Source organism: Oenanthe melanoleuca, chromosome 5 (assembly GCF_029582105.1).
Source record: "Oenanthe melanoleuca isolate GR-GAL-2019-014 chromosome 5, OMel1.0, whole genome shotgun sequence".
Taxonomy (NCBI): domain Eukaryota; kingdom Metazoa; phylum Chordata; class Aves; order Passeriformes; family Muscicapidae; genus Oenanthe; species Oenanthe melanoleuca.
In genome coordinates, this window is record NC_079339.1 from 32,890,981 (window position 1) to 32,918,888 (window position 27,908).

Here is a 27,908-nt window from a genome sequence, read left to right on the forward strand (position 1 = left end):
TCCCCACTGCTTACATTTCACAGATCATTTTTCCTGCCAGTTCCAGGCCTCTCTTTGTGGAAGAGAATGTGTGCACAAGCAATACTGAAATTTTTTACTTTTACATAACACAAGTAGCAAAAATGTTTTGTGACTTTGTGAACAGTAAGTTTTTTGGAGTTTTTTTACCTGGAAAACTAAAGAATTGAAAAGAAAAACACTAAACCATAGGAATTTTACAGTCTGTATTGTAGTGAAAGAAAAATTATAAAGAAGAGTGTGCTGGGGATTGAAGGCTACCAAAACTGTATTAAGCAAAAGACATGGTAATATGGATAATAAAGAGATGGCAATAAGGGTAATAGCAGCATACTCCAGCACTGATAGTTTGAATGTTGCATACACTTGGGTGAAAGGAACAGTCCTAGAAAAACTAAATTATTGCTCAGGTGAGATATCAGAAAAAATAACAAGCTAAACAGGTTTAAAAATTGCCAACAGAACTACTTTGAGGGCAAATTGCATCTATTTGAAAAAGTTTGTTACTTTCTGCAGGAAAAAAAATAATTGTTTACATATTAGTAAAACCCCAGATGGTTTTAATTTCATATTTCTTGGTGTGGTGAGGCTTTAGCTATGGTGTTTTTTACCCATATATCCTTCTGCTGGTCAAATACATGAGGCAGCTTTTTAAAATAAATCTCACATCTGCTTTGTTAAAAAACAAATTTTCACTGAAAGCTCCTTAAAAAATATTTGATGTCAGAGAAAATATCAGTGCAAAGACTTTGGTAATTAAAGAACACTCTTCACACAGTAGCTTGGATTGGCTTCTTGGTTGAAGGTCAGAGCTACCATCTCCTTAAACTTCATTCTGCATGTCCTGATCAATCTGTCAGAACTGCTGCATGTGCCCTTCAGTGAACAGAAGCTGAGTTTAACAGAGAGCTGGTCATCAGTAGCAAGGTGAGAAGGCACATTATTTGTGAAGGATGTTTAAGGAAAAAGAGTGAATTATCTCCAACACAGCCTGACCAGCTATCTCAGTTTAAAGAGCAATTAATAAAACATTGTAGTTCAGAAACATTTCTGAAATACAAAATTAAATTCTGATGGGAAAATGCCTTTGGTTTTTTTTTCTACTTTATTTTTTTATTGGTAATGCATTAACTGTATACTAATACTTCCTTTATTGTATGTAAAGATGAAGACAATTTATTTTCTATATCATTGAATGAACTTGCAACACTATGTAAACGACAAAACTCCACAAAATTCACAAAATTCCACATACTTCCACCTACTTGAAGAACTTCCATAGTCCTTCAAGGGACATGTAGTGTTAAATGCACCACATTTGTCTTAATTACTGACATACAGGGAAGATTAACAAAATATGCTTAATACACCAAGTGGAACAGCAACAGAACCAATCAATTGAGCACACAGTGCAATAAATAAAAAAAAAATTCTGAGAATTTCTCTCTAAATGAGTGTGACTGCATACAAAGACACCCTGTATTTGCATGTCTTCTTTGATTTAGACATGTCATGTGAAATCTTTGAAGGTTTTCCTTTCCAGCATGCTGTTTACTGTACATCCTATTCAAAAGTGCCTTAATATATTGTGCTGCAACTTGTAAAAATCTCAGAGCTGAAGCTGGGGCACAGAAACTGCCAAGGGAGTTTATGACTATACAAATAATCCTTACCTATCATCTCCTCCTGGAAGGCCCCTGCCCTGTGCTCTCTAGGCATTCCAGCCAACCCTTCTCTTCAATTTTAAAAAATAAAAGGCCTTGTTACTACCATTCCCAAAGCATTTCCATCATTATTTTACACTGATTTAGTAAGAAAAATCCTGAAGCTATTTTATTTGGAGAGATTTCTAGGTTCCCCTGACACAAGCAGCTGCATTTGCAGTCTGACTTGGGGAAACACTGACTGTCTGGGAAAATGCTTCTCTGTTGATTTACAATCCTTGGAATGTCAAAGGTATGACAGATTTTAATACAAGTTCTACTAAGAGAGGAATTAATATTTACCCATATAAAGAGTTTGATTAGAACTTAATAACATTAAATTGGCTTGAGAGGCCATTGCAGTTCATAGCATAAGCTGTCAGTCACTAAATTTATGATAATGTAATTCAAATAAAAACTATGTTGTATAATAATAAAATTGAGACATAGACTTTGTGTTATTTTAGTAGCAATATTAAAAAATAAGAAATCTCAGAGCAAAAAAAAATCCAGATGTGAAGACAGCAGATACTAGAAGCTTTCATTTAACCCCACAACAGGACAAGGAATCTTAGCAGAGCTGGTGAAATATTAAACTGCAAAGATCTTTCATGTGGAAGGGATGACCAAGTAACAGCTTCTTGCACTTTCTGACCATTTAGAAGGAAAATTAGGACACCTGTTTGCTTTTCATTTGGGTTAAACTAAGCTGTATTACAATAGCATTTGATTAGGAATGGAGAAATTTCTTACCACTTTTGGCATTACACTTGAAAATGGTTTTGAGCTAAAGCCATTATGAGCACATCTGAAAAGGAAGTTACCTATGCTGGTAATTAGAGACAGCTAAAATGGTGTTTAAAAACAAAGCTTCCCTGCTTTTCTGTTCATAACTTCCCTTAAATTCTATAAGACCATGCATTCTACACGAATGCATTGATCATTCCCTCTGTGACAGCCACAAATGACAAACTTTTCACATCCTGAAATACTGAGTTCTAGGTTCAAGGTGGCCCATTTCTTTAGCATGACTGGTGTTTCTATTGCCCCCCTATGGGTCACACCCATCAATAGTGGCAAGTCTTGTTTTTATGAGTACTCTCATCCTATTTATACCACGTTGTTCTTTTGTAATATTCCCTTCAACTAAGAATCACAATGCTCAATTTCTGAATTCCAAATGAAGGGACAGAAAATACTGTGAAGCAATTTTTAGTTTCATTCTGCTGAGATGAGAAAACTGCACAAGTTTGGCTACCTGAAATTCTTTTTGCAGTATGAATTCCTACAGCAAATACCATTGTAGAATATGAGTGTTTCTGGTGCTTTAGTAGGATGTATCTTCTTTTCCCTGAATTGCTTTTCCCATGCTTTTAGGAGGGAGGGTTTATGTGTTTCAAAAGGGCAGTTTAATGGAAGCTGACACTGACTAAGCACAGTGTGCCTCTGACACAGAGATACTTTTGTCCTTAGACCAAATCAGAGAATGTCAGGGAACTGTTCGAGCACAAAGCAACAGACATTTTTTCCTCACAGCTGCTGAAGCCTGTGACAAGAGGCATACATACACAGCATTCCCCCAAATACCTTAAACTGGGTTCTTTCACTGATACAAAGGCATTCAGCCTGAAAGCTCTTTGCTCATGCAGTGCAAAATCCAAGTAGAGCAGCAATGAGATTTTATTGCTGCTTTTTGTCAGCTTTTCTTCAGTGTCTCTCCTTCTCCAGATATGTTTTGCAACACCAAATTATCTTTGCAAACAGCATATACTGCATGCCATGGAAGATACTATATTGCTACAGCAGGAAGAAAAAAATGTCTGAGAGTGTGTTGGTTTTGGCTTGGGCAGAGCTCATTTCCTTGACAATGATTAGTTTAGGGCTGTGTTTTGGATTTGTGCTAAACACAGGGTGGATAACATAGAGATTTTTTTGTTTTATTGCTGAGCAGGGCTTACACAGAGCCAAGGCTTTTTCTGCTTCTCCTACTGCCAGGCTGGTGAGGGACTGGGGGTACCTGGGAGGAGACACAGCTGGGACAGGTGATCCCAAATGACCACAGGGACATTCCAGACCATGTGGTGTCACACTCAGCATATGAAGCCAGGGGAAGAAGGAGGAGGTGGGCACACTCAGAGTGATGGTGCAATAATTCCTTGTCTTGTTTTGCTTGTGTGCGTGGTTTTTGCTTCATCTATTAAACTGTATCTCAACCCACAGTTTTCTGACCTTTATTCTTCAGATTCTCTCCCAATCCCACTGGAGGAGGATTGAGTGGCTACATAATGCTTGGTTGCTAAGAGGGGTTAAAGCAAGACAGAGAGAAGCATACATTTGTATCTGATTTTTTTAACAAATCAAGAAACTAGAAGTATTTCCATTAGAATCCTGGAATTTTCTATTAGGACTGGAGAATTTTGGGTTTAGGTTCTCGGATCTCAATTCTACTCTGGTCCATTAATTTACTGTAAACTACTTACTTCCAGGGTTTATTTTATACCTATATGAAAGAAATTTGGTATTTCTATTTGTAGGGTGAAATCCTCTACTTTTAAGATAATTATTTATTACAGCTTCATCACAGGCTTTGGAGAAAAAGCCTTTAGCAAAAACAAGGAAGAAATACCTCTGTGATCCAGCACTCTGAACTTCTGACTGCAGAATCTTATCCTATACCTTTACAGACATGCTGAAGCACCTTCACTACAAATCTGCCCTTGTGATGTGAACTATCCTCATTCCATGTGCTGTACATGCCTACATCTTCATCTACAAACAGCAACAATCTGCAGTTAATAAATAATGCAAGAGGAGCTATTCAAACTTCAAACAGCAAACACTAAAGATTGGACTTCATGTTGGCCTTAAAAATCCTGATAGCTCAGCTGTGGAGCCACTCCTTACAATGAGACACTTTCAAGTGAGCAATATGACCAAGACACAACACTGAATATTGAAGAATATACAAAAGTGGGAACTAGGAAGGACAGTTGGGGTATTAAAGGAATCCATAAATGGCCTTGCACATAAGGAACAGATTCTACAATACCCAGTCAATAATAAAAACACATAGCCTCTTTCTTCCCACCTCCCTTTCCTCTTTCAGAACCATTGCAGAGATTGTCATCTAGAATAGATATGGAAAAAAAAAAAGGATTTTCATCTAACATCTTCTAAGTTGAGGTGATTAGCAAATAGCTAACCATTAATGACGCTTTTGACAAGAATGGATGCCAAAAGTTATGAAACCTTGCCTGGTAGATAAATGGTACCTTTCTCAGCCATCTGTCTTACAAATGATCCTATATATACAGCTATTATTTCACTCAGACACTGGCAGCTCTGCAATTGTTCATGGCCTCAGTGAAGAATAATAGTTGTCATGCAGTTTCATCACTCTGACTTTTAACAGACCTGTTTTCAGCTTGTCTCAAATGCTGCTCAATTGCACATGGGGAAGTGCCAGAAAAGAACAGGTAAGATAAAATACCAAGGGCACTCACATTTCTCTCTATGTAGGTTTAAAACACATCAGAGCTGTCCTGAAGAAATTTTGCTAGAACATGCTGCTAAAATTGCAAATGGTTTTCTACCCATTTGTAGAAAACACTGAGCAGTCTGCTGCTTTTGGCTGGTATAATTTTCTCCATAGTAGCAAGTAAGGGGCTGTGCTTTAAATCTGTGCTGGAAACAGTGCTGATAATTGAGGGATATTTTAGTCATTGCTGAGCAGGCATTGCACACTGTTAAGGCCTTTTCTGCTTCTTGTACCACCCTCAAAGGGGTTGAGGTTAAACAATGAACTGGGAAGGGACACAAGCACCAGAGAGACAATCCTATACCATACAGCTTTGTGCTCAGCATATAAACCTGGGGAGGAAAGAAGTGGGGGAAGACACACACTGGGAGTGATGGCAGTGTCTTGCCAAGTAACAGGTATGCTTCTCTTCTTCCCTGGGACTCTCAGAAGTTTTTCCTCATCACCTCCTCTAACTTGCTTACCTGGTGATGCAGAAGTCTCCAATCTGTCCCTCATCTTGCACACCCTCTCCTCAGGTCCAGGCACTGTTGATTGGCACCATGAACAGTGCTTACACTTCATTATTCCTAAAATAGGAATAGACTTTTCACTAGTCTCTTACAATCCCCAAATGAATGCAGCAATCTACTGTTAAATCTAACAGCCTTCCCTTATATGTTTCCTTATTCTGTTTTCTCACAAATAAATGTTTCTAAATGCTATTTTTCACAAAACCAGTGAAAGTTTTGGAAAGGATTCTCATTAAAATCTTAATACTTATGACAGGTAAAGGCATTTTCTGCAGAAGTCCTAGTTCCAGGGTCATGCCAAAGCAAAGAAAGCTTTCCTATATCTATTCTTTCTGAAATAGGAAAAAAAAAACCCAACTGGTTTGGCTGCAAACCAGTATGATGATTATTGTTAGTTGCACATGTTGAAGAATTCCTTTTCAATATAGTATGAAACACGATCAATGTTTTTTCATTTATTTTTACCACATTTCTCTTCTCTCCAGTAAAAAAGTACTTAACACAGATGAAAACTGTTCTCCCCCTCTTTAGCAGGAACAGAATTTCAACATATTACAGACTTCAAGTCCTCTGTGTAAGTTATCACCCTTTGAGCTACCAGAAACCTCTGAAACTGTTTAAAATATCAACCAGTATTTTGTTAGATATCTATTTTCTACACTTCTAAAGCCATCTAACTTTAGCTAATGAGGTTATTTTTCTACCCTGGATACTTGGCCTGGACACTGAAGATCTAACATGATAATATGCCTCCATGTAAGAGACATTTTCACTCAGTTTACTTTTGTTCAGTCATTGTAAAAATAAATAGTGAAATACTTTTGGTCCTGTAATCCCATGTCAACTAGCCACCATCACTAAAAATGTTGCCACAACTCAGACTGCATGAGGTGACAGCAGACAAAAAGACAGTGACAGCTGAAATAGAAAAAGTATAAATGAAGCAGACATTAGATACCATCCAGCACTTCCAGATGATGCACTAAACAGGCTATAATGATGTGCTACAGAGTAGAAGTTGGTGCTTTGGAATTATTAGTGAAGTTACTGATTATATAAATTCATGTCATCACCCCAGTGGTAACTGACCACTTCCATGGGGGACTAACTTCGAAATAAGAAAATTAATAATTTTTAATCTGAGACACTGCAATCCTTTGTGAGTACTGGACAGCCTCCTGCTCACTACCTGCAGCACTGTCTATCTGTATCTTCAGAGATGTCAGGATTTGTAGCTGAAGAACAATTTTCTCAGTCAAATATTATCCCTTCAGGAACAAACTAACATATCTTTTACTTAGCAAACCTAACATACTGAATCTGCAAACATCCATGCTTGAGCTTAATCCATGACTCAAGGATGACAAACAAAACCCTATCATCTTTTCCTTAATTTATACATAGCAATAAATAAGGTTGATGATTTATGAAAGTCATCATATCAATAGTAAAAAATGACATTGATCCAAAAGAATGTTCAAAAATGAGCAGAACATTTTGTCTATCTTACAGGATAAACATACAACACCAATAGAAAAGAACTGACAAAGAGTTTGTGCTTTGATAAAAAAATGATCAATAAAATTAGATTGTCAAAAGAAGATATTAACAACTTGAGAATAAGCATTTCCTAGGAATGGAAAGTAAATTATCAAAATTATTTTTAACCTACACAGCCTTTAGGTAGGGTGCTAACTTCAACCTATGGCAAGTATTTTCTGGAATCTGCTTAGACAGGAAATATTTTAACCTAGTTTCCACTATTTCTCTTTTAATTACAGCATTCTAGAGAAATTTTTTATCACTGTAGCAGAAAATAATTTTTATTCAGTTTTGCTAGAATTCAATATAATTTTCCTAGAGTGAAATATAGAAAGCTACATCAAAAATAATTTATATTTTGAATAGAGAACTCAAATAATCCAAAGCCAGTTTTCATCACAGTATAGTATTTAATGACAAAAATCAGGGTTTCCAGTAGTGAGTCAAGAGAGCAGGTCCCACTTTTTTCTCTGCAGAATGGCACAAAATAATTTCTACATCTTTGAGAACTTCCAAGGAATTGGTTACAATAGATATCAGCAAGTATTACAATTCTGGCAAATCATAGCAAAACCTACCTACCTTTAAGATCAGTTTTAAGAGCACATATTTTTGTTAATATTTCACATAATACACAACTTTTGCTAGACACAAAAGTAGCCTTTTAAGACAGACTTTGCAGTACAGCAGTCAAGTCTAACAATACATTATTTTTATTCTGTTCAGAACTTTAAAAAGATAAAGAAACTATTAATATTGTTACAATTTACAAATACATTCTTTCATATGAAACATTAACCTGAATCATAGTATATGTTATATACATGACTATCTAATAATGCTAGATTGTATACACTACAAGCTAAGTTCCAGAAGGAAACTGCAAAGCTCTAAGATTTACCTTTGGATAAACATTTATACACCTTGATTTTTTTTTTCTAAAAACTACCAAACCTCATAGTTTATTGAACAGCAAGAACAAAGTAAACAGACACACCACTTTTCCTTCATTCAGAAGACTTAGGTTACTTAAAGTTCCCATAGTAAATGGCTTTTGATGGTTGGATTAAAGTTCTAGGTTATGATAAAAAAATACACTTAACTGGAAGATATAAAACAACCCAAAATGCTGATAAACCTCAGGTGGGACTAAAGAAAGGTTTTAGTACAGTAAAACTCACAAGAGGTCTGGAACTTAGCAGTGCAATTGTGATCCTGTTCTGTCCAGCTGATATTTATGTAAACACTTGAAAATATATCCCTTTTTATCTAAATTTAAACAACTAATTCTTTTCAGGTTTATCTGGCCTGGGTTTTAGACATTTCTTCTAATTATTTACTTCTTTCTCTCAGGAGAAAGAATTGTGAAGTTAGCAGCAGAATATATTTTAAAAGAGTGGAAAACATGACAAAAAGATAGCTATGTGGTCAGAAATGTACTCCCTGACTGATTTATAATCCATCTTTAAAAAAAAAAAAATGGCCTAACATTTTGTATCTAGCAGAAGTTTAATTTCTTTAAAAAAGAGCAGACACTTTTTCCTGGTTCATAGCAGAAATACTCAGTCATTACAATAGCATTCAGACATTTCCAGGGCAAGAATTACTTACATATAGCTCAACAGAGTGTTCAGAACTTGTTTTGTTAATGAACCTGTTCTGATTTACAAGAGAAGTGGCCAAATTCCATTTCAGTAGGTGCTAGATTTGGTAACTATTTGAGCTAGTGCTAAATAGAGCTAAATGATCATATGGTACTACTAAATGACCCATTCTCTCAACCCCCAGTGTGAAATTAAATAAAAAGCTTCATACAAAATGGTTTAAATTACAGGGAAAAAAAAAAAAAAAAACAACCAAAAACAAAACAGATGTAAAGTTTGAATGCAATCAGCTAACTAGACAGTGCCCTTAGTTCAAATGAGAATACTTTCCAAAAGGCAAGCATCATTTTACTAAATGGGCATTTCCATGAGATTTTCACTTATTTCAGCTTGCAGTAAGTAAAATATTCTCAATTACTACAGTAGCTTTTATCTCTCTTACAAGCACTGCTCTGAGGATTTTTGAGGATTGTTGTGTCATTAATAATGCAAAAATCATATTCTACAATGAATACAGTACATTCACATAATGCCAGCTTTTCTCTGGTAAGATGAGGGCAAAAATGAAGAGCAGGCATTTTCAGAAGATGAAGGCTGCACCTTCTGCAAGGATTTATTTTCTAGCTTACTGGTATAAAAATGGAAAAAAGCAACATATCTTTCTCTTTTTTTTTTTCCTTTTCATTCTTGAAGCACATTAGACCATCTTAAAAATGTTAAGAAAACAGCTGTGAAGGAAAAAGGTAACCTACTTATTTTTGTAAGACAAATACATGGCATATATTGCATATAGTGAATACAGATGAAGTAGTGTCATCCTTCCAGTGACAACATATTGAAAGCTCAGACTCAAACTAGAAGTTGATTCTAGTGTACCAAGACATGCTTTTGTAAAAGCCTCTATACTAAAAATCAGACAACTTGCTAACACAAGTTATTAAAATCAGACAAACTTCTGAAATGTTCAAAAAAACTCTTCCTGTAGAATTTATGAAAAACAGATCTCTTGAAAATAGTACTCTCTCATCCTCCCAGGCCTTTGTATTCTCATTTTCAGGGCCTTTAGCCACACAATCACAGGTAAAAAGAAATGCAATTTCATATCAAGATTTCTAGATTGTGTTTGAGGCACAGCTATGTGCGTATGGATGTAAAAATTGCTTTTCCCCTCAGTTTTGAAACCTCAAGCATACATTCTCTAGGTTTCAGCATACTATTAAAATAATCAGTCTGAAAGTGAAAACAGGAGCGTGTCAAATGCTGATATGAATGAAATTCAGATATGCACTTCTGAATGCTGGTGCACATGCAATGCTTCCTACATTAGTGAGAAGACACAATTTTTTCTGTTTCCCAGGACAAAGCAGTTTGTCCTCCACTATAGCTACAACCCCAGATGTTTAATTCTGACATTCATTCACATTCTGCTGATGCTACATTAAATGAAGAAAATTATACCCCTTCTTTGGATTTTATTTCCACACCCATGTCCACAATCAGTTCAATCTTTCTTTTTTTATAACCACAGAAGAATATTACAACTTTAATCCTGATCAGCTTGTCATTTGGTCCTTTTTCAATGTTTGCTTTCACTCCTGTAACAACTGAAATACAGGTAGAAAGTACCGCAGGACTGTGTAGCAATATTAAAAAAGAGGAACAAAAGTTAGTCAGAAAAGTAGAAATGCAACACTTTTTCCTGCACAGAAACTGAAAGAATGCATCTCCACTGAAGGGGAAGGAAAAAGCCCACAGAAGACTGAATCTCCTGTAAAAGTTGCTGATTGTAGCCTCTTCAGCTTCTCTTGAGAAGATTTCAGCTTTGGGCAGTATCTCAGCATTTGTGCTTCATGGCAAGCTGAAAAAAAAAAAACACCACCAAAATTAATTAGGTATCACCAAGAAGGACAGCTGCATCAACCTAATGTGGCTAGTGTGTATAAAAGAGTTTGTAAGACAAATTCTCCAAAAGATGCCTGAAATCCATTAACCTCTTTGCATACAGTCATTCCCTTTCCAGGGACACACAGGCAAAGCCTCTCTTTGCCATGCAGAGGAGGCAGGAATTATCTGCTTGCCCACCTCTGTTTCCCAATGTTTCATTATTTTGCTGTCAGTGAGGAAGGCTAGAGCAAGACACCAGAAACAAAGACATGCTTGGAAGATTAGTAATTTTGACCCAATGATTTTGATTATTAGCTACAATCAGAAATTCTAGACAAGTCATTTAAAATGCCTATTCAGGAGCTCTGCCACTACATAATGATGAAAAATACAGGTCTGATTGCCTTTCTACCTCTCTGATTACCAATTATTTCCATTTCAAATAATTCAAAAATGGACTTAACTGGGAACGAGAGGGAGAAAAAAGAGATGTTAAAACCTGTATTAAATAAGTAGAAAAACTGACTTTGCAAACCCAGCAGAGAGCTTAGGGTTAGGCTCCATATAAAAAAGAAAAAATGTTATTTGTAGATAATCAGTAGATAATACAGAATGCTAACAAAGCTGAGATGAGTGAATCCTGAGGGTAATTACCTAGAAAACAGAACTGATAGGGGCAGTTAAAATTCACTCATTTGGTGAAATGATGACCAATAAATGGCTCAAACTAAACTGACATAAACCTTTGACATTCAAGGATATGGTCACAAATGCTTTTTAAAAGAAATTAATATTTGTAGTGATATACTAGAAATGCATTTCAGCATGAAAGAACTTAAACCAACACTTTTCTTTTTTTCCTTAAAACTGGTATTTTTTTTTAATGTGTCTTTGGCAGGCAACTCTGAGAAGTTTTTATTAGACAGAATTTATAACATTAAGATCCTGTGCAGTCACCAACAAATGGAAAGGATTTTTTTACAGGCAAAGAAGGTGAAGAAGGTGCCATAAGGAGGATTTATACATACCCTGAACTAAGTTCAAACCTTTATACAACTAAGTACAGACACATGCTTTCATTCAACAAACTCTGACAGCCAAATATCTGATTTGAACCTACTAAGTATTATCCTGCCCAAGTCTTACCTTATGTGCAGTTTCTGCAAACTGCTGAGCACTGTTTTTCAGCTCCTCTGTCTTTTCTTCTGCACGACCTAGCCTTTCACCACGCTCATTCAAGGCCTGACTTGCCTTCTGTACTGCACTTGTCACACTGTCTGCTGCTGAGTGGAGTATGCTGTTTCCTGCAAAAGAAGCCATCAGAGCACTCAAGTATACATATATGCTTTGTATTAAATACAATTAATTTAATTGATAATCTTCTAGGGCTGGTGTGCTACCTGCACTGGCCTCACTTCACTATAACCTCTCTTGAGATGGTTGCAGAGAGTGGTGAGATCCCCCCTGAGCCCCCTTGAGTCTAAACAAACCCAGCTCCCCCAGCTGTTCCTCAAAAGACAAGTTCTCTGGACCTCTCATGAGCCTTGCTGCCCTTCACTGGACACACTGCAGTACCTCAATGGCATTGTCAAAGTGAGGGGCCAAAACTGAACCTGTACTGGAGGTGTGGCATCACCAGTGCTGAGCACAGAGGGGTCACCTCCCTGGTCCTGCTGGCCAGGCTATTGCTGACTCAGGCCAAGGTGCCCCTGGACCCACTGCTGGCTCACACTGAGCCCTGCAGACCAGCTCCCCAAGCCCCTTTCTGCTGCACAGCCCCTCCTGCCCCAGCTGCAGCTGCCTGGGATGCTGTGACCAAGGGCAGGACCTGGCACTTGGCCTTAGTGAACCTCAGGCTGTTTCCTGAGCCCACTGGCTGAGACTGTCCAGATCCCCCTGCAGAGCCCTCTGCCCTCAAGAGATAAAAACAAGTAAAAACAGACACAAACACACTGCTTTTATCATGAATCTGAGAAATGTACCTACTACAAAAATATTCTTGGGTTAAAACAGCAAACCCAAACATTAATTTAAAGGGCTATTTTGGTATTAGTTTGTTGTAGTTCAACCTCAACCAGCAATCAAGCACCACACAGCCCCTTGCTCACTCTCCCACCAGCAGGACTGGGGAGAGAACTAGAAAGGTGAAAATTAGAAAACTGAAGAGGTGAGATACAGACAGTTTAATAGGAAGAGCAAAATGCTCTAAAGTAAAGTAAAACAAGGAGTTAAGTCACTGCTTCCCATGGGCAGCCAGGGGTTCAGCCATCCCCAGGAGAGCTGGCACCAAAGTAACAGCTCCTCATGAAAACAAAATGCCATCACCCCAAACTTCCTCCCCTTTTCTCTCACTTTCTGCACTGAGTATAGTGTCATATGGTCTGGAATATCCCTTTGGTCAGCTGTCCAAGCTGTGTCTCCTCCTACCAACCTCCCATGCAGCCCCAATATCCTTGCCATCATGAAAAGCAGAAAAGTCCTTGGTTCTGTGCAAGCTCAGCTCAGCAATAACAAAAACATCTCTATATTATCAACCCCATGCTCAGCACAAATCTACCACATTCCCCATACCAGACACTGTGAAAAAAAAACCACAGCTGAAAGTAGCACCCAGTTTCATTAGAAAAAATAACAACCAACCCTTTCAGACCTGGTTTTCAAATAATAATCCTTTCCTTAGAAAGGCCAAACAAACAATGAATAGTGAAACTAAAGGCTGCCCTGAGTAGCCTGTGTTACATGGTACAGGCTGCAGGAATTTCTGAAATAAAGAAAACTGGCTTACAATTTTATTAAACTAAAATTCAACTAGTATTAAACTATGGATGTGAGGGAGAGACTTAAGAACCTACACACAGTGACTCACAGACGATGAGTCAATATGAGCAATAGCAATAAAAGAACACCCTGGCCTCCTATATACCAATATTGTTACATTTTGCACATCAGGAGTTAAAAAAAAAAAAGTAGATGTGGTACTGCTTCAGTTAACTGCTTCAGTTTTGGTTTTTTTTGTTGCATTTAGAAAAGGAATAAAACTGCTGGCATTCTTGTTGAAGAGATTAATATCTAACAATACTGTGAGCTGGAACTTTGCAGAGACAGAAATTAATCTTTTCAAGTGGCTGCCTTCAAACACTGAGGAGTTTGAATGTAAAACCAAACAACTTTACATACTGTGCACTTTCTTTAAAATTTTTAAGCCAAGTGCTATTTTGTTCATAATTTTTTAAAGGAGATTATTATTTTGGCTTCTGTTTGAGCAGCTTTTCCAATAAACACATGTACTGAGCAACACTGCACTGGAAATAGTTTTCCTTTTTTGGTGGTTGTCATCTAATGGCTTTGGCCTCTTGTACAGTGTAAGTTTCCTAGGATAAGAATTTAAATGCTCCCAGCACTGAATTAAATCTGTTTTTTACAAGATCACAAAGCCTCTGCTGAACCAAGGACAGAAGACTACATGGGTAACATTATAAAATTAAGCATCTTCCAAAGTCTGAAAATGTGCTGGGGAGCAGAATTTAACTAATTGCTGACCTTCTGTCATGCCAATTGGAAACTACAGAACAAAACTATTTTTCATTTTCTATACTCCTAAAAATATTTCTTATTTCCTATATTCCTAAAACTATTTGTAGATTTGTGGCAAAAGATTGGTATCTGTTTCTCCACATTATTTCAGCAAAGAAGAAAAAACTTGAGTAACTGTTTTTCCCTCTAGCTAACACGACACTGTGTTCTCTTCAGGTAAGATCTGCTGTATTTTCTCATGGGCAGAGAAGCTGCTATTCTGAGACTGTTCTGAAGAACTACTTTTGGAGTTTCTTTACCAATGCAATGTCAATAAAACAATAAAAAAAAAATCTACTCTCATTTATGAGCAACTCAGAAACCCACATGTCAGTAGTCTCTGGAATTTCATCAGTGTATTTCTAGAGCATGTGTAGGTGGTTGCTGGTATGACTGACTGTGCCTCATCCCTGTATTACTATCACTGCAGGAATAGCAACACTTGCACTGGACATACTGGAAAATCATTCCTATGAATAAATCATCTACCAGCTCCAAAAATTTTTAGCTGCTCTTCAGAAGGTAACTACTCTGGTTCAAAATATCCTGAGAAATGTTTTCCCTGTTGATGGAATCCTTTAAGATTTCAGTAAAGCTGTTGGTACTGTCTTTCACAGGATCCTTCTGGACAAAATTCCAACAAACAGCTGGACAAACACATCATGGGATGGGTGAGCAGCTGGCTCCTGGATCAGGTGCAAAGGGTGACAGTGAATGGGGTGACACCAGACTGGACCTGTCACTACTAGAGCTCTGCAGGGCCCAATTGTCAACATCTTTAAAAAGGACTTGGATGCAGGACTCAAAAGCATACTGAGTAAGTTTTCAGACAATACTAAATTGGGAGGAGCTGTTGACTCCCTTAAAGGCAGAGAGGCCCTGCAGAAAGACCTTGACAAATCAGAGGGCCATGCAATCACCAGCTACATGAAGTCCAACAAAGGAAAGTGCTGGATTCTGCACCTGGGATGGGGCAGCCCTGGATTTATGTATAAGCTGAGGAACAAGATGCTGGAGAGCAGTGCCATGGAAAGATCCAGGTCAATGGCAAGTTGAACACGAGTCAGCAGTGCCCTGGCAGCCAGGAGGGCCAAGTGTGTCCTGTTCTGCTCTGCTCACCTCGAGTCCTGTGTGCAGTGTTGGGCACCACAACACTCACAGGATATAAATTACTGGAGAGTGTTCAAAGAAGGAATACAAAGATGGGGAAGGATCTAGAGGAGAAGCCATACGAGGAGTGGCTGAGGTCACCCGGCCTGTTCAGCCTGAAGGAGACTGAGGACAGACCTCACAGCAGTCCAAAACTTCCTCATGAGGGGAAGAGGAGGGGCAGACACTGATGCCTTCAGTTTATTTTGGATATTAGAAAAAGGTTTTTTATTCAGAGGGTGGTTGGGCACTGGAACAGGCTCCCCAGGGCAGTGGTCACAGCACCAGCCTGCCAGAGCTCAAGCAGCATTTAGACACTGCTCCCAGGCACAGGGTGACTCTTGGGTGTCCTGTGCAGAGCCAGGAGCTGAACTTTGATGATCCTTGCAGGTCCCTTCCAACTCAGAATATTCAAGCTGTATCACCCCATGAAGTCAGCTTTAGGATTTTTATCATGCACAATAAAAGCACATCCTTTACAACCATGCTCAGTACCTGATAGATACAGGAATACTGTCATAATCAAGTATGTGAAGAAACTAATTGATCTCTAGAGGTATCATTATTTAGATTGCATCATTTGTTTTATCACACATTCATAAAAGGTTCATCACAATCCCTATTAGCCACATCAAATATATTTCAGCTCAATGCAGAGATTTATCTGACTGATTGGCAAACACAAGCATTCAATTTTAATTGTACATGCATTAATAAAACAGTTAGCAACTACTTACTTCTGAAAAGGAAATAAATGTATTTAGCTTTGATTATTTATTATTAATATTAGTATTACTGTTCATTTTCTTATTTTATTGTTGTTGTCAGTGAATTTTTCTTATCTCAACCCATAATGTTCACCTTTTGTGATTTCTGCTGGAAGGGAAGGGGAAACTGTCACAGTTTTGGTTGGAGCACTAGAGAGGGGAATACCATTCCTAAACTATAATGTTGCAATGAAGGACAAAAAACATGACTAAATACATTTTACAGTGATCTGATTTGAATGTTCTTTATGTTTCAAGATGTTAACAAAAACCAATGGACAGTTATGAAAATTAAGAAAATGCAGACATTTTCAATGAAGATTTAGAGCAAAATAAATATAAAGTGATACTTATCTAGTATATTTTCCAAGTTTATAACTATTTATGGCTTTGGGGTTTTCTTGAGTCAAAGAGTATCTTTGCATGTATCTTGACCAAATTACTTCCATAAACTTCTCTAAAAAAAGAACCATCCCTACTTTTAGCTCAAAGGGTATCATCTCCAACATATCAAATACACCTGGAAGATTTCTGCTTTTTTAACTTCCATATTTCAATACATGCAAACCAGAAACACAGAAATGAAAGAAAATCAACATAGCCTGAAACACAGCAATTAGTTGCAAAAAGCTGAAAGCAGCACATAAACAGAATGATTTCTGCAGACTATAGGAAATAAAATGTAATTAAGTCATGAAGATGAGATCTTAAAAAAAAATCTAAACCAACCCAAAAACCACAACAAAACAAATTACATTAATAACCTTAAGGGTTCAACAGTTCAGTTTTTTTATTGCTTAGCAAACACAATGCATTCACATTGCTCAGTGTGGCTTGTAAAATCTTAGATCTAGAAACAGCTGTTTTATGGAAAAACAACCCTTGTTATGGTTCTGCAAGGTACTATAAAAATTTCTTCTACGAACAGTTAAGTAGGACAAGGTTTCTCACTATAGTAGTAAGAAAAAGGAAGTTTTATCTCTGATGCTAGTGCCCTTTTATTTTAAATAGTGATATTAAATAACATAGGAGCCATTAAAATAAAAGAATTTTTTTTTATTGATGAGGTATCTTGATAACAAAAATAGCTCCTGCTCTACTGAGATTTTCTTTTATCCAGTACTCCACAGCAATGATACCATGTAAATTATTCATACTTTTTAACAGCTTAATTAATTACAGAGTCAAATTTCAAGCAGCACAAACAGAAAAATTACTTTAGCATATCTTTGTGTCATTCTATTATAGGAATTTGTCTCTGATCATTGCCCTGGTCAAAATGCTGTTTATCTTGGGGTGAGGGCTGTGGATTATACTGTTACTTTTACTGCATCTTCAGCAAATTTATTCTTTTGAGGAAAAGATCTTCTTATAGCTAAATCCTAATAAATTAAAAGCAGTATTAAAATACATTCAATGGTGATGATAAATATTAAATGGGGGATTGGGCTAGATGATCTCCAGAGGTCCCTTCCAACCCTAACAATTCTGTGATTAGTGCTTATATTAATGACAAATCATTACAGTCAAGATTATTAAGTTTGCATAAATTTGCACTTTTGGGAAAAAGTTCATCTCTGAAGATCCAAATGGGAATAAACTTTGCATGTAATAACTTTGAAAACCCTGCAGGAAGAAAGCCTGATTTGTTCTCTAGAAAAAGTAACTTTTTTTGGGAGTATAAAACCAATAACGTCCAAAAATCTTATTGTGCAGTGACATTTACACATTATGACAATTTTGAGTTAAAGAGAGTTACTCTGGAAAAGTTCTGGAATTCAGCAGGATCTCAAGCAATACCACTATTACAGCCAACCTGACAAGAAGCAGAATGTGTAATTAAAACAAAGAACAGCAGCTACCCACCATGGCAAGCTTCTGTCTGAGAATGAGCTCACAAATTTAAATATTAATCTTGAATGCTGTTCCCCTGGGGTCACAAGTGAGAGCTGTGAGAGTTGTGAGCACTGAAAAAACTTGCAAGCTTTGCTGATTTTGATCAGCTGACAGGTAAAATAACTGGAAATGGGATAACTCTCATGTCAATTTTTATTGACATTGATATCATCTTGTAAGGAAAAAGTATGAGGGTTTTTTTGGTTAAATCCTTCCAGCCATTTCTGCCATTAGTAAAATGCTGTACTTATTAAGTTTCTTAATGACCATAAGCTGAAATATTCAAACAAATCTGATACAAAATTAGAATATTTCTCCATAGGCAATATTCAGAATGATGAAACATTTCACATAGGATAAGAAAAGTCCCCAAACAGTGATTCCTATGAAGAGTAATATTTAATAATTAAAAGAAAAAAAAAATCTATTTTTAATGAAAGCCTATGGTACAAATGATGCAAAAATAATCAGTCACCACCCAACACTTACCACTGGCCCAATGCTCAGCTGGTCCCTGAGCAGTGTGTACCTTGGGAAAAGGCAGTTTCCCCTCCAGTTTTATTGCTGAGCATGCTGCTACATGGCATGGAACATTTCTTTGGTCAGTTTTGGTCAGCCTCCCTGTTTGTGTCCCCTCCCAGGCAGAAGGAGGAGACCATGAATGTCTGTAAGCACACCTCACCCAAAACACTGGTGTGTTACCAGCACAGTTTTGGTGACAATCTGAAACACAACACTGCACTGGCTGTTATGAAGTAAAATAAGCTCCATCCCAGTCAAAACCAATACAAAGCCCAATACAATTTTCCCTCTCAAGGCAGTCCAAAGTGTTAACACATCTGCTGATGAAATTTTGTTATTTGGTTTCAAATTGAATTTACCAAAGTATTGACAGTTCTTTTAGGGTGAGTGGAAGATCTAGACAGCAACATGCCCTGAACAAGAACCAAAGGATTTTTCTAAACAAAGGTATTTCTTGCAGACGTTGTGTCAATACTATTGATTGAGTTTCTGCTTAAGTAGTGTTAATTATTATTGAGAAACATAAAGCATTAACCTGCTACAATGGAAGCATGAAACACAATGCATTTGTCAACAGATGCTTATTTCTTCATCAGGTAAGTGACTTTGAAAATTCTGTCTTTGCTATTTAATCAGCACATTCAAAATCACCAACTTCCATTACCACATAAATTGAAAATAAAGTTATGGCTCATGAGTAAGAATGAAGACTGAGTAAGAACTGGTCAAGGTCAGGATGAAATCAGTCAAGAGCAGTGGTTGGAAAACATTAAATGAAAAATGCAGCAGAGAGTGTTGATCTGACAGTGACTGGCTGTGCCAGCCCTGTCCTCAGGGTAAGCCAGGATTGAAGGGTAATGTTTTAGCACTATCTCAATCACCTAAGATTGGTATGACAGACATATGTTTAGACCTGAATAGTTTTTTCTGCTAACTATGCACGTTACTCTCATTACTTTCAATCAACCAATGTTAATGAAAACCTGCTTGAATGTTGCTCTTATAGACAGCATTTTACAAAAAAACCCATTTCTTCTTCCACCCTCCCAACTGTACTGAATCACTGAAAACAAGACTTAAGAATGAAGCAGGTGACCACAGAAAGCTCAAGAGGAAATTACAAGTTTTGCTAACCTGAAAGTTTCTCCTAGTCTGTCAAGGTTCAGGTGACTCCCACATATTAGCTATATTTACCAATCAAAATCAAACATTTTGTTGGAAGAAAGAATTATGCCCCAAAAAAGCAAGTTGAGCTGCTCATTACTGCAACACAGCACTGAAGACATGAAGGCAAATCTCTTCCACTGCTAAGACTGTCATGAAACTGCTCACAATAAGGAACAACTTAGTCTGGAACAAACCAAGAAACACCACAATAACTCTAAAGGATTAACTGAACCTTAGGCATCTAACTCAGGAAACTACAGTATTTCAAAATCAATATATTTAGACTGAAGTTTCAACTGATGGTGGCACTTCACACATCCATCAGCTGCTCCTCCTTGCTGAGCACATTTGTTTTGTTGGAATCATCATTACCAGGGAGTTACATTTCCTAGACTAACATTAGCCCAAGGCTATCCATCACATCTGTAATAGAATAGCTGATTATAAAGGTCCACAGGACAAACAGTTCTTCCCCTCCTTCTTCACCCTGTCGCCTCTCTGCCAACTGTTACACATCCTTTCATGTATATTGGTGCCTTGGTTAAGAGCTCTCTTGAATAAGAGAGGGAAGAGCTACAGAAAAAAAAATTCTGACCTCTTAAACAGCCATGTGAAAGCATCATTAAACAGCTTGAGATAATATGCAGAAGATAACAGAAACGAGACTTCTGTGATTGTAATCCTATAAGACAACACACTCTCACAACTTAATGAACTCCTGTATCACATAAATGTTCTCTAGATAGTTTCAATATTAAAATTATCATCCAGAAAGGATGACTAAGAGATCTGAAAGACAATGTTCATAAAAAGAATCTTCACTGGATTTCCAGCTTTGAAAACTTGAATCTATTTTCATATTAACACAACTTTTACCTGCTTTCCAAACTGAAAAACGTATTTAAACTTGTAAAACTTTAAATTCTAATCTAATAAATTTATAAAATTAATGCTAACTTAAATAAGAAATATTTTCAATAATAATTAAGATTTATACTGAATGATAGACTAACCAGACACTTTCAGAATCAGTAACTATAATAAAGCACAGAATTGCAGTCTGGCTTTGTAAACATCAAAACCTAACAACTAGATACCAAAAAATAGAATCTAATTTCTATGGCAAACAGCAATATTCTGCATCTTGAAGATAACACTGCACTTCAATCTTCAGAAAGTCAAGCTTTCTACATTACCTTGTCTCAAAGTTATACAGATCAGAAAAAGAACCAACCTTTATAATGATAAATGTCCCTTCCAATTTATGTATCCTTACAGATTCTGCAAGAACATAATGTCCTTTTTTTTTTCTTTTTTTTTTTTTTAACAAGATTCCCCTTTTAGAAGTTAATTTAGAGTTCTGATTATATGCCAAATTTCTACAGGAAAAGATCTCAACTACTCTTATCCATTCTAATCTCAGTACATGGCTTTTATGTTTAAAGATCACTAAAACACATATAGTTAAGTAAAACTGCAAAGCAGAATTAATCATGACATGAATATGCAGGGCATAAAAGCAAGCATCTGAAATGGTCTTTGGCAGCAGAAAATTACTTTCTAATATTTTAATCTCTAGAATGACAATAACTGAGTATTTGGTATATGTTGGCAAGAAATACCTATATAAACTTCAAAAATAAAACTGTTTCTGTATGTGGACATGGCTAAATTTCATTGGTCATTTCAAACCAGCAAAACACAACCAAAATAACAGATATTGCAGATAATTCATCTTCGTTATTGTTTTTTTGTTTTAAATTTTTGGGGGCCAAATTAATTTCCATCAGAATTAATTTACAAGTGAATGTCTGCAAGAGTAGTATGTTCAAATACACACTTTTTTCAATGTCTATTAGGTAAGAACTGAACCAACCAACTACCAGGTATCTGACAGGAGAGAGGGCAACAATTGTCTTTTTTCTCACCCTAATTCACAGAATCATAAAATGGTCTGTGAAGGAAGGGACCTTAAAGATGATCTATTTCCAAACCCCCACCATGGACAGGGATGCCACCCACTAGATCAGGATGCTCAGGGCAATTCCTAACACAACTTTTTGTTTGTCTCCTTTAGTCAGTCAGTCATTAATCTTGGTCAGTATGGTAAACACCATTATATGCTTAGAGGTGTCAAATGTGGTAAGCCAAGATGAGTAATATTGTATGGAAAAAGTACTCATTACTATTCTCATACTGGCATTTTATTCTTGGAGGAAAAACAGTGATTCATTAGTAACTCCTGCAGGGTGTCCTACAGAAAAGGTTACAGAGGTAAAGACGTCATCATTTTAGGTTTCCAAGAATATTTTGACTAATTCAACAGAACAAATGTTAAATGCCAATGCATACAGGTAGAACAAAGCTTAAAACCAAATGCATTTCTAATAGGCATCTAAAGGTGGCAGCAAATGTTTGTTCTTTATTACAGACCTAATCTCTGAAGAGCTTTGAACGCTGTATCTCAAGGTTCTATCCAGAAATGAGAGTCAAATGCATCCTCAATGTCAGTTTAATGTTATGTCAAGAATCAAGCTGTTCCAATGAACACAACCTCTAAGTGGTGAAATTCTCGCACACCAGCCCTCTCCGATTTTGCTTTTTATATTAACTGCTGTGAAAGCAACACAACCTGACTAACACGGCCACCAAATGACAACATAACACAAAGATGCTCCAAATTAGACACATCCCAGTATCAGAATCTGTATGGGGAAAATATTTCCTACCTCAGTCATAAAAAGCCCTCTAGCCCCAAAGCCTGTATTTCTTCTCCACCATAACATCCAGAATATGCATGTAAACTATGGAGGGGGCTCACCTAAATTCTTAACAAGAGACAAACTTGAAATATTTAGCATAAGACACCAGTAGGAAGAATCTTATTACAGTCTGCCTAAACTTGAATTTTTTTCTTTATTCTCAGAATTAGCACCCACACCTTCAGTCAGCTCTCATTATTGCTGCAAGTACTGATGTCATTAATCAAGTTACTGAAAGCAGTCTAGCCTATTTAACTCTGCAGATTGCACTTACATGACATGCAAATGAAAATAAGGCAAGAAATGATTCTGCAGAAGGAGAGTCAAGTGGCAGGGCTCTGGTCTATAGGGGGAAGTTGTGTGTGTGTCTGTGTGTGAGAGAGAAAGGAGGTAAAGGAGGTAAAAGTAGGAAGGCCATGAAGAGGGTCTGGAGTTCCACAGGAACACCTTAATTTACTTAAAGCTAAGCTCTCAACACTTCCTGCAGAAACAGGAGCAGCATGAATTTCACTTTCTTCACTCCCATCCTTCAGGAAGGAATAAGGTTCAATAAGATAAGTAGGCTTGTAAACAAGCCCTTCAAGTCCTTTCATCATCAGTTCCACTAAGGAAAAAGTGTTCTTTGGTGGCAATTTTTTTTTGGAAAATATTCATTAGCTACAAGATATACATTACACGTATGATGGGCATACCCATATAATGACTTAAAAAACCATGTGGGTGCATGCATATATACTCTAATAATTTATTTTGCAAAAAAATTTTTACAGTATTAGAAGTTACATTGGCTAGCCACCCAAAAAAATTATTACTTTTCACATCCCCAGAAAGTTCACAAGAATACCACTTAAAATGTTATGCTACTTTGGTTGAGGGGATGAAGTTACAAGCCTCATCTTGAAATCTGACTGCACTAAGATTACTACTTTGATTAGTTAGCAAAATACACCAACAACACAATAACAAAAAAATCCAAGTTGTAAATTCTCAACTGGATATAATAAATTTTAAACTATGTTCTCAGGTGTATCTTCTTTGGTTTGCTTAGCTACATTTGGGCCTTACTTTCTCTAGTCAGGATAAATTTGAGCTTGACAAGACATTTCACATATTTTCCAGAAATGGTATTTAAGGGTTTGGACTAAACAGGTTTTGATACAAACAGCTGGCTCAGTGGGGCTGACACACAGCAAGTCACTGTAATTTAGGGTCAACTATTACTTGGTTTACAGTTCTTACAGACTGTGTCAAATTTAAACCTACCCAGAGGGAATGATGAAAAAGTTGGCAGTGTGAAGCACAGCAGAAGCACTGTACCCATGAGGAGATTCAGAAGTTCCTATACAAAGTCTATATGCAGCACTGTGTGTGTACACACACAGACTGGACTTGTGCCCAGTCAGAATGACATGCAAGGAATATGGAAATGGTCACCATCTGCTAGCAGAGGATTTCTGAATCCTCCCACTTTATCTAGGAAGTTGTCAAAGGGAGAATGTGGGTGTGCTTCATGGGACATGGTAGGGTCTAGCATGTGTTGAAAAAGTAGAAGTTAAGCATATATTTATGAACCTCAGTGGCAATTTTTTTCCATTGCGATGACACTTGTTTAGGATAAAGTTAATAACTGGATCAGTTGAATTGGGAACTCAGTTTTGGACAGGTCAAGCTTAAGAGAATAATACAGGTTCAAAGGCAAAATATGTTGTGGTTTATTAATAAAACAACTTATTTGCAGGAAGGATGGAAGTGAGAAACATTAGCAAACAGATAACCAACATGAGACTTCATATAAGAATTAGAAAAATTGTAGGGTGTATCTTCAGCCTTTAATGCAGCTCCCTCCTCACCACCACACCAAAAAGAAAACAAAGGAAATCCTATTAATGTGGAAAAGGAAAGAATAAGAGAAGACACAAGAAATTTTGCATTTTTCTTAGTTTGAGAAGACACTAAAAGAAAACTATTGATCGAAAAAGTTATCTGTATCTGTTATCAGTTTCAGTAGCTAAAATGAAAGGAATGAAAAGGTAACAGAAGAGTGTGAAGTGGTGCTTGATGAAGAAATGCTGAAGCCTAATTTACTGCTAAGTTAGCATGTTCAGACCCATGATTTCAAGATGTCATTAGGATGCAAGCTTATCTGAACACAGAATAAATCACATGCAAATAATTTCATGTCCAACTGCAAAGTATTAAGCTTTGATTCACTTACCTCCCATAATTTTAGATTGGCAGTTGATAAATTCTGGCTTCTTGTCTGTAAGGTATCGCTGACAAGTGTGATGTAGAACCTGAAAGAATGTGCATTTTTCTGAAGCTGTGTTTGCTACCCATTGGTCAAATGCATTTTCAAATAGCAAATCAAATTCTGGAGAATCCTAGAAGAAAAAAAAAAAGAAGAGACTGTCATTATTCCGGTTTTAAAAATGATTCAGAGAAAGATATTTTTTAAAATGTACTGTGCTGCAGAAGGCAGAAAGGTCATGCAACTAAAAACCACCCTGGTATTACTGCATATTTTTGAATGAAAAAGACCAAACAGGCAGGAAGTTTCTTTTTCTTAGTGTTATTTTTAATGAGGAATAGTTAGCTATGGCAAAAAAACTGAAGATGAAAATAATTTAGATCAAAACATTAAAAGTGAAATTCTCGTAAGAAACCCTTGCTATCTTCAGATATATAGTTACTTGTCTTCTATACTATGCAAGAATTTATGACTCTCAATGGTCACACCAGGTTATTGAAGATGTGGCTCCACTCTCTGTGCTCAACAGAACAAATAATCTAAGTCCTAAACAAATAACATTTAATGCATTTTCATGAAGTGTTGCAAAGGGCTTAAGATAACATGAGCAAAAGGCCCCTCCCAGAACAAATCACAGTGCAGCTCTATACCATATTTGGCTGCCAAAATAAAAGGATTTTATGCAAGAAGTTGTGCTATATATTTAACATTTGTGTAGTACATGCTCTTTTCCAACTGATGACACTAGGAATTCACAGGGAGATGAGTTTGAAAGAAACATTTCTAAGCTTAAGAACCTTGTTGGACTTCCAATCTGTTATGTACATAGCTGCAGAGCAGATGCTGCAAAAGGGCATAAAACCCTTATCCCTTATCTATTTGTCATTTCACTTGTTTTTACAATTCCTTTGCCCTCAGAAAATAGAATTCTACTCCTTGCCTGTAATAGGGCAGTGGCCAAGGGCTTCTTTTTTACAGCAAGTCTTTAGGTAGTAAATAGACTTGGTACAAGGCACTTGGGTACTATCCAACACTTTGGTAGTGACGGAATTTGGTGCACCATAGTTAAGATGCTTAGGTGGCTGATCAGAGCACAACTTTGAAGAAACCAAGGGAGTTAGTCATAAAAATATTTTGCTACAAAAAGAGCACTAAATCACTTTGTGAGCACATAATATGAACTGCATTTTTAACTTCCAATTAGGTTTATGAATACAATTCTTATGAATAAAACAACCTAACACATATTAGTACAACTTTTTCTTGAGATAGCTCAAGGTGGGCTGTACAGTCCAAATTAAAGGAATAATTCCACAGCTATTTAATATAGGGTTTGTTTTATTTTATTTTAGGTAGATTTTTGCTTAAATCTGTTGCCATTTGGAGCTAAAGGACACTACCACATTTTCTAGCATTAGATAAGGAATGCTGAAATATCTGAGGAGAGGACTGTCCTAGAAAAAATGCAGGATTCACAAGACTTTACAAAGTTGAATCTCAACAACCTCTTCTGTATTTACTTCTTCCTATTGCTCTATCTCACAGCATGCTAAAGCAGACCCTAAGAGGCTCAAAGCTAAAGCAAACAAGGCTCTCACTCTGTTCTTTACAAAGAAAAAGAGAAAGGAGCACAAAAAGAATGGAAAGACAAGAAGAAGAGATCCATATTACTGAGTTTTAGCCTCCTCCCATGTTTCCCATTAAAATTTACTTCACATATTCCACTTACCTCTTTTTTGAGAATATGCACTTAAACCTGTATCTTACATTTCCAGATGCCTTTTGAACAGAAAGAATGCCTGGTTCACACAGCAGTGACATACCAGCTCAATTTTAGCTCTCTGGACAGCTGCTCACACTCACCCTGTTGGGGTCAATGCCGTTGACCTGGCGAAGCTGCTCGAGCATCCACTGCGTTCTCCTGACGAACGACGTGGAGCCTTCAAACTGCTTCACCTTCGTGATGGATGCTTGAGCTGGCTTCTTGTTGGTCACTGAACACAGAGAAAAACACACAGCTGAAATGGGCTTTGTGATCCAGGAGCATGCTGTTTATTTCACTCATCAGTAGCTGTGTAGCTGGTGTATTTTCTACAGGGTCCCACGAAGCAAATACTTGTCACCGATTCTGACAGTAGAGTGCATTCTCTTTCCAGGATAACATACTGAAAAGCATATTCCTTATTGTCAGAATGGTGGTATGATGCCAAACAAGCTGTCTGCTACTCAAAATTGGATATATTTTAGTCGTTATCAACTTAAGTTACCAACATTCTATAAAAAAACAGGGAACTACAACAAAGGTCTTTCCATTTCATTCTTACAGTCACAGAATCACAGAATGGCCTGGGTTGGAAGGCACCCTAAAGATCATCCAGTTTGTATCTCCCTGCCATGGTCAGGGACACCTGTCACTAGACCAGGCTGCTCAGAGTTCCATCCAGTCTGTTCTAAACACCTCCAGTGAGAGGGCAGCCAACACCCATCTGGGAAACCTGTTCCAGTGCCTCAACACCCTCCCAGAAGAGACTTTTTTTTCCTAATCTAACTTAAATCTACTCTCTTTCAGTGTGAAGCCATTTCCCTTTGTCCTATCACTACATGCTCTTGTAAAAAGTCGCTCTCCAGATTTCTATTAGGCTCTCAGGTGTTGGAAAGCTGCAATTAGGTAATTCCAAAGCATTCTCTTCTTCAGGCTGAACAAACCCAATTCTTTCAGCCTTTTCTCACAGGAGAGCTGCACCATCAATTACCTTACAGTTCTCTTTTCCCCATGCTAATTTGCTTAAGTTTCTCAAATTCAGCACTGAGCATTAATAATTTCTTTCTCATCTTCTCAATTCAGAAAACAGAGAAGGAAAAAAAACCCCAACCATATGACCATGTAAGTATATGCACCTTACTAAAAAAACCTGTTACTTTAAACTGAATTTCATATTGCTGATTGAAAAAAACAGAACAATTTTCCAGCCTTTTCCCAACATGCACATGTAGGTCTTGCTTGTATAACACCACCACCATTT

At 37.0% G+C, this 27,908-nt stretch overlaps 1 protein-coding gene across 5 annotated transcripts in view; it reads right to left on the bottom strand.

Moving 5' to 3' along the window:
• Window positions 1-7,699: 7,699 nt before the first annotated feature.
• STXBP6 (syntaxin binding protein 6) overlaps window positions 7,700-27,908 on the bottom strand; it is an 83,412-nt gene continuing 63,203 nt past the window's right edge. For all 5 annotated transcript variants that reach the window (XM_056493207.1, XM_056493206.1, XM_056493208.1 and 2 more), the window contains 4 exons: window positions 26,749-26,879; window positions 24,853-25,018; window positions 11,948-12,105; window positions 7,700-10,775 (listed from right to left, as the gene is read on the bottom strand). In XM_056493207.1, coding sequence (XP_056349182.1) covers window positions 10,752-10,775; window positions 11,948-12,105; window positions 24,853-25,018; window positions 26,749-26,879 — 479 coding nt within the window. In that variant the 3' untranslated portion in view covers window positions 7,700-10,751. The remainder of the gene's footprint in view (window positions 10,776-11,947; window positions 12,106-24,852; window positions 25,019-26,748; window positions 26,880-27,908) is intronic.